We start from the raw sequence: 8465 nt of genomic DNA on the forward strand, positions 1-8465 counted from the left end.
TTGTCCAATTGTAAAGTATTGGTAGCTTATCCTCAGGCCAGGTCATCAATAGTAGATTCATGGGGGTTTGTTGCCTGGGACCCCCACCAATCAGCTATTTACAGAGCTGGCATGCTTGTACACTAAGCTGATTACTGCATGAAGCAGACAGCTCAGTTCTTGCTGCAGTGGCCAGGTTTGGTATTGCAGCTGAAGTCCCCATTCATTTCAATGCTTGTAATACCAAGCCTGGCCACTGCTTTAACAACAGAGCTGTCAACTACCTTCAGAAATCAGCTGAGTGCATGAGAGCATCAATACAGAGAACAGCTGATCCACAATGATGAACCCCGCCGAACATGTTTTCACCGCATATCATATAGTGAATAAAGAAAGCAGAAGTGTTGCTTCTGCTATTCAATCCAGTGATCATGTGACCACTGGGTGCCCTCCGCCATGGCAAGCTGCAGCGTCCTAGCAGACCCCTGATCAGCTCTGTTAGTGACTACTGTCACACAAGGGGAATATTTTTCCTGTAACTGGGGCTCCTATGAATGCCCCAGCTACAGTGAAAAAGTGTGAAATTAAAAAAAAAAAGACAATGTGAATGACCCCCAGAGGTCTTATATGACATCACGGGGGGCATAGATGGTACAAAAAATAGTTACAAAAAATTACAGAATAAAAAAAATATATATAAAAAAGAAAATGACCCACCGCAGACGCCAACCAAAACCGTCGCCGAATGCTCCCTGTAATCCGAAACCATACATACTATATATCAAAAAGTCTGAAACAAAACGAGGAACCCGTTCCTGTACTTTATGGATAGAGTAAATATACTAATTTTAAAAAATAATAAACTATAAATAAAAAATAAACATTTTTTTTTAGCTTTTTACCGCTAATAAAACAAAAAAACGGGAAAAAATTCAGTGAAAAACGATATTAAAAAAAGACCTACCTGTCAAGGGAAAAAAAAAACGCACAGATACGCTTCTGAATGCATACTTGTGGGCACACGGGCGCTGCCTTTTTACATAATGAGTGATGCTTTTTGCGCGCACATGGTGTATTTTACTGTACTTTTTCCACGCGCAACGGCATGAGCGTTTACGTGTGGCAAAACAATATGCGCCAATTGCAACGGCGAATTAATCCAGATGTTCTTTTTCCTGTGCAATTTTGCAGCGTTTCACACATCTCCAAGTTTATTTAACACGCATTTGCGCCCCCTTATTTACTACTACGGGGGCTTTTGCTGTGCAAACCTGCAGGAAAATAGAGCGTGCTGCGTTTTCTTCGGGGGCGTCTGAAATGTGAAGGAAAATACGGAAATGTGAGCGCACCCATTGAAATCAATCAGTTCTATTCTCTGCGTAACGCGTGTGCAAATACAACCGCGGGAATCAAGCCTAGGGCGTTTAAAAAGATTCGCCTTCAAGTTGTGGCTCATCTCAGGCTGGGACAGACGCAGGACTCCGAGGACAATGCTAAACCGGAGGGGCTACTTTGTCGCGACCTTTCCTTCTCCCATGCCGGCTTGTATTGTCCGGGCGGCTTCACGCAGCATATTTTACGCTTGCAGTATTTGATGCACATTTTTGAGCCGAGGCCAGAAGTGTGTCCATCAGGGAGTAGAGGTACAAGTCCGTTCGTCTGTCTGACCTTTAAAACTTCTCCAACTTTTTTACTCCACTTCTGACTTTGGCTTAAAAAAGTGCATCAAAACCTGCAAGTGCGTCTCCCAAGGCGTGAGAGAAGAAGACTTAATGGTCCCTCCGCTGTAGCATTGTCCTAGCAGTCTTGCTCCTCCTGTGTCCCAGCCTGAGATGAGCTCACAACTCGCAGGCGAACTTCTCTTATGCTGAACTTTTTTGGGGTGGGTCGAGCAGTGTGGCTGCACCCCCTAGTGGGAGGAGAACACTGACAAGGAGTTTAGGATGGGACTCTCACTAACTTCCCAGCTGTTACAGAGTGTGATACTGACATGCAGAGCAGGATCTGCCTTCTTGTGCCTCTTCAAATAGCTGCCCCCCTCACCCCCATCAGCACCCTGTCACCCTGGCAATACCTCCACACCACAGCCAGCAGCATGGAGGAGCCCTGCACTGCCCTGCCACCCCATCCCGTCTGAGAGGGCACAGCACATTCTTGCAGGCAGACACCAATAAGAACTTCTTTGCACTTGCTCAATGTGGAAGGGAAGTTTCTGAAGTTGTCACTGTGCAGGGAGAAGAGCCATGTGGACCTGGACCGGCATGCTGTACTACTTTGTAGTGTGCGCTGGCGTGTTGCAGGAGGTCTTGTGCAGAAGACTTCCAATGGATACTGGCCAGTGTGGATTGCCCAAGTCGGTGAGTGAGATGGTCACTACTATTTGTGCATTCAGTGATTGCAAGCTCTTGTGCGCAAGGATGCGATGCATTAGTCTTGCACAATGTATTGTGTGTGTGTGTGTGTATATATATATATATATATATATATATATATATATATATATATATATATATATATATATAATCTTTATTTGTATAGCACCAACTTATTCTGCAGCGTATATATATATATATATATATATATATATATATATATACATACAGTAGTATAGTTATACTAATGCATTGAGCAATGGATGCACATATATATCTATAGATGCGCAAGAATGCAAATGCAGCTTTGGATGTACGCACGTATGTTTAGCTGGACAGATGTAGCAATCGTTAACATGACCGCCACATAGTGACAACCTTTACAGCATTGTATGAAGGGCCCACCCACTTCGCCATATGGTCATCTGTGAAAAGCGCACACGTTCTTACTCTAAAAAAACGGATGACAACTTATCGGACCCGTAGCATTATAGTGAGTTAGACGAAGACAAACAATGCATACTTACGTTTCCACGTTTTATTTTTTTTCTCGTATTCTGCTATGTTTTTCTGTCCCACATAAAAAAAAACTATAGAAATGTATATTTTGTTTATTCTGGCAGTCAATGGAAGATGTACGGAAAGATATAGCTGTACGTCTCCATGTGTGTAACGTATATGGGTTTTTGTGATCAAATGTCTTAAAGGCAAAAAAAAAAAAAGCGCCCAACTATAAAACTTTATTATGAAAAAAGTTTACAGGAAAAAATGGAATAGTTTTTCATATAAAAATTGATCGAAGTGCATCAGAGCGTGCTCCGCGCGGGCGACCTAAAAACGGAAACGTATCAGAGCGTGCGCAGCGGGCGACCTAAAAACGGAAACGTATCAGAGCGTGCACCGCGCGGGCGACCTAAAAACGGAAACGTATCAGAGCGTGCGCAGCGGGCGACCTAAAAACGGAAACGTATCAGAGCGTGCGCCGTGCGTACGACCTAAAAACAGAAACGTATGCGTAAAAGGCATGTGGTTTTACAGCTTCTCATGTACGTTTCTTGCATGCGGGAAACTACCGTGTTTCCCCGAAAATAAGACAGTGTCTTATATTAATTTTTGTTCAAAAAGGTTTAACTTTTTTACATGTATAGCTGCCTGGACACTATTTAAATTTACATTTTTAATTAACTGTTAGCAGGGCTTAATTTTGGAGTAGGGCTTATATTTCAAGCATTCTCAAAAAGCCTGAAAAATCATTTTTCATCCTCAAAAATTCTGGAAAATCATGCTATGTCTTATTTTCAGGGAAACAGGGTAGCAGTGTGAACGGCCGTCAGTTGTCATAAGACGTTATCATATTTACACTTACTACATCAGTAGCCGCACTCGGCTGACACTTTGTTTCAATGTTTTGCTTTTTTCTTCAATGCAACTAATAATATTTAGCAACTTTTCGAACAACCAATAATATTGACGACTGAATCCTTTCTCTCACAACTGATTTTCCAGCACAAGTTCTGTCCAATTGGAAAAGAACCCATTCATTAGAATGGGTTAATTCACACAAGGGCTTCTTCTCTCGGACCGAGAGTCCAAGTTAGAGAAGTCGCTGCACGACTATTTTTGTGAGATTCTTCTTCAAGAATCTCCCATTATGTCCTACGGGAGCGAAAGAAAAACGGATCGCAGTCGCATGCCATGCGATTTGTATGTTAATGCGATCCGTTTTTAATGCGTTCTATGCAGACCATGTAAAAAAAAAAAACGGGAAGTGCAGAGCAGTGAAAATAGATGTAAAACGGGTGCAAATTATGTATGAAAATGGCAATTACTCATAAAAGCGCATGGACAATTTGGTCCAAATATCAGACAGAATTAGCACCCCTTCATTTGCATAGGGGCTATTTTTGACTCGGACTGATAGCTGTCCTGTTCTTGTACGATTCTCGCACGATGCATGTACCTGTGTGGGATCCAAAGCGAGTTGCTTCCGTGAATATTGGGCGCAACTTTAAATTCGCCCGTGTGCAGGAACCCTAAAAATGTTTTTCATTGACCTAACTCGCACTTGTCTGTGTGAATACAGCCCGAGGTTATCACACTGGCATTTTCTTTTCCTGTCCTGTGATTTTTTTATGAGATTTTTATGCATTTCTGCAATTTTTCCGTGCTATTTCTTCCGTTTTGCGTCTGATTTTTATGCTCCTTAATAAAAAAAAAACGCATGATGGCTTTTGCGCACTTCTTTATGGTTACCAAGCTTACATGCAATTGCATCAAACTGGTGTGTCACATTTTTTCTAACACACCCATAGACTTCAATGGCCGATTTCCGTCCGCAAATCGCAACAAAATGTGACAAGCTGCTTTTTTTTTTTTTTTGCTTGGATTATGGGCTGATTTTGGGCAGACGGAAAAATCGTTGTGCGAATATACCCTTACCAAGAGGGAAAAGGCAATAATGTAGGAAGTGATGATCCTACTTGCTTGGTAGGAACTCATCAGTCTGGTTTGGGATGGGGGCAGGGTAAAAAGAAAGCTTTGATTCAAATCCTATTTATCGGAATCCGCACTGAGAGGATTCAGCCCATTATTTGCGCACCCCATGGTGTCTCTGAACTGGGAATGACCGGTGAACAAGATGCTGCTTGCTGGGGAGATGTCTTTCTTGAAGAGTGATAGGAAATAACCATGTGTCACCTAGGATAAAGTTGATGATAAAACTTATTTGGGGTCTGGGGAGGTCTCCGTGGAGAAGAGGGTGGTGGAACTTTCTACTTTAGAACTTTTGAAGAACTTTGGTTTAATGTTCTCCTTTGATTTTTTTTTGTAGCAAGAAGAACTAAACTCTTTCTTATGGACCATCAAGAGGAATCCACCTGCTTACCTCTTCGGAACGATTCATGTGCCGTACACCCGAGTGTGGGATTTTATACCCCAGAACTCAAAGAAAGCCTTTCAGGATAGTAGCAACGTCTACTTTGAGCTGGACCTTACAGATCCTTACACCATCTCGGCTCTGGCCAGCTGTCAGATGTTGCCTCAAGGGGAGAATCTACAGGATGTTCTGCCCAAGGACCTCTACAGGAGACTTAAGAGGCACTTGGAGTACGTCAAGCTCATGATGCCGCACTGGATGACTCCAGACCAGAGGGGCAAAGGGCTCTACGCCGATTACCTTTTTAATGCCATCGCCGGTAACTGGGAGAGGAAGAGACCTGTATGGGTGATGCTGATGGTGAACTCTTTAACAGAGACAGACATTAGATCTCGGGGGGTCCCGGTTCTGGATTTATATTTGGCGCAAGAGGCGGATAGGATGCGGAAGAAAACTGGCGCTGTGGAGAGGGTAGAGGAGCAATGCCATCCGCTTAACAGGCTGAACCTGTCGCAGGTAAGATCCGGAGCTTATTATATAATGTACAGATTAGGGTAGAAATAGACTGATGTGAATTTCCTGGTTCTTTTTTTTTGGGTGGGGGGTTATAGTAACATGCATTAAAATGGGATCGGATTCGCCTGGCGTGCAAATGTGATCCATTTTTCAAACAATAGGGCATGCAGTTATTTTTCCATAAATCACGACTCCATATCGCGCTCGCCAACATTCCCCGAGGCGGTTTTATGTCAAAATAGCATTACATCGCTTCGGGGATCCTCCGCCACGGCTGACAGCGGCCGATCGCGGAGTTTCTCCCGTTGTTTTTTAATGGGAGACCTTGTATCGTGTGCACCTAGCATGTGGAGCAATGCTGCCGCCGGCCCCATTTAACACAATGGGTGGCGCGATGAGAGATCACGCACAAGATAGATCACGCCGCGATGCAGGAAAACAACCCTCATGTGTATGAGCCCATTCAAAAGAATGGGGTTCACATTCGTACGAGATTTCTGTGTCTTGCAACGCACAGATCTTGTGCGATTTTCTTTCCTGCATTTGCGCAGCAATAGAAGTCTATGGGAGGTGCAAAAAAAAGCAAGGGGTAGGGCGTATAACACTGTTCAAAACACAAGAAAAAGAACACAGCTGGATCTTATTAGCCTGCGGGGAAATCGCATGTTGGTGAGCGTGATATCGGGCCAGGATTCACAGCCTGATATCGTGCTCGCACGTGTGAAGTTAGCCAAAGTTAGCAGAGTTAGTGAAGTTAGCAGAGGTATTGTTCCATCTTCCTTATTTGCATAAATTACCCAGAGGAGCATGCATGGCCTTATAAGTCTCCTCACTCACCTCTCAGGTGTCTTCTCACACTTCTGGGTGCACGCCTTGGGGAGATACGATGCCATCCGCAGACCCACTCACCCCCTAGGTGTCTCCACACACTTTTTGGGTGCTCTCCTTAAGGAGAGACGGCACCTCTCTTGTCCCAAGTTAGCCTATGGGATGTGTAATGTATGAGTATAGCCACCATGTAACATTGTGAGACTATACAGCGCTATGGAATATGTTGGCGCTATATAAAAGCATTAATAAAACATAAGCGCTGCAACGGCCACCGAAAGCGACGGCCGGATGACTTTGTAGCGGATCCCGGGCTGAATTAAAAGTGACAGAAACACTTCATAAACTTCTAAAGAAAACCCAGAGTAACTTTCTAATGGTGTCCAGGGCTTGTAAAATCTGCCGACACCAGAGACGTAAGGAGGAATTAGCAGCTCGTTACGACTCTCCTAACGTCCAGCCCGGCGCAGTATTGGCAATACTTAGGTGTCCGCTTTGGCCAAGTCACGAATTAATGCAGGAAACGTCGACCAACGCCCAGGTCTGACCTTATCACGTGTGACACCGAACACAGAGTAGTCAGCAGTCTGGCTTGTATCACTGCACATCAATGGGAATTCGCATTAGCAGATACTTGTTCCATTGATACCTTCCCGAAGAATTCTTGGCGTTATCAGAGATCTCCCCGCGGTCACATCTTATCATCTACTTGATTCTTGTAAGGTGTTTGCTGAACTGTTGGAGTTTTGCTGGGAGGATATTTGTAAAGCCCCGGTTTTTGCTTCACCCCGTTCCCAACCACTTGAAAAAATGGGGAGCAATGATACTAAAGGATTCTAAGATAGTAACTAAATATGGCTTTAATGACAGAACACAAACAGCGGTGAACTCCTCCAGCACACGAGGGGTGCAGAGGGCTTACTGGCGAAGAAAAGTGGAATAGTGTCGTTGTCTAGAGCAAGGCGTTAGGGCTTATTCACACGTCAGTATTCTGTAAGCCCGAACCAGGAGCCGGTCCAAAATATGGAGGATATGCGAATCTTTCCATCGTACGTTCAGCTGTACGTTCCGCTGGTTGTGGCTCACAAAATACTGACGTGAATCAGGGCTTTTACCCGCTATCGTTTTTTTAACGCTGCTGTATTGCTGCGTTTTTTTCAATGGGACTCTCTAATGTTAATATCGCATCGCACAAATATCGCACAAATATCGCACCTTTGTGCTTCTGCGATTTTAACATTAGAAAGTACCATTGAAAAAAACACAACAATATTGCAGTGTTAAAAAAAAGGCTAGGGGGTAAAAGCCTCAGGGTGTCGAATCTGACCGACATAGGCAACTGCTCTGCTTATCCTTTGCACTGGTTCTGATTAATCCCCCCAGTTTGCTATCAAAATGATGTTGAAATACAGAAAGAAAGAAAGGATAGATTGATCACTATGGACAACTACTTTACTGGATTTATCTGTAGTAGGATAGATAGATAGATAGATAGATAGATAGATAGATAGATAGATAGATAGATAGATAGATAGATAATGGGATAGATAGATAGATAGATAGATAGATAGATAGATAGATAGATAGATAGATAGATATGAGATAGATAGATAGATAGATGTGAGATAGATAGACAGATAGATAGATAGATGTGAGATAGATAGATAGATAAATATGAGATAGATAGATATGAGATAGATAGATGGATAGATAGATGTGAGATAGATAGATAGATATGGGATAGATAGATAGATGGATAGATAGATAGATGTGAGATAGATAGATAGATATGGGATAGATAGATAGATAGATAGATAGATAGATAGATATGAGATAGATAGATAGATAGATAGATAGATAGATAGATAGATAGATATGAGATAGATAGATAGATA

The 8465-nt window shown here is 43.0% G+C and overlaps 1 protein-coding gene across 1 annotated transcript in view; it reads left to right on the plus strand.

Moving 5' to 3' along the window:
* The first annotated feature begins 1962 nt into the window (after nucleotides 1-1962).
* Nucleotides 1963-8465, plus strand: part of TRABD2B (TraB domain containing 2B) — a 295708-nt gene continuing 289205 nt past the window's right edge. Inside the window, exons 1-2 of the mRNA XM_066597625.1 lie at nucleotides 1963-2336; nucleotides 5182-5742. Coding sequence (XP_066453722.1) covers nucleotides 2223-2336; nucleotides 5182-5742 — 675 coding nt within the window. The 5' untranslated portion in view covers nucleotides 1963-2222. The remainder of the gene's footprint in view (nucleotides 2337-5181; nucleotides 5743-8465) is intronic.

The sequence above is a fragment of the Eleutherodactylus coqui genome, chromosome 3 (genome assembly GCF_035609145.1).
Source record: "Eleutherodactylus coqui strain aEleCoq1 chromosome 3, aEleCoq1.hap1, whole genome shotgun sequence".
Taxonomy (NCBI): Eukaryota; Metazoa; Chordata; class Amphibia; order Anura; family Eleutherodactylidae; genus Eleutherodactylus; species Eleutherodactylus coqui.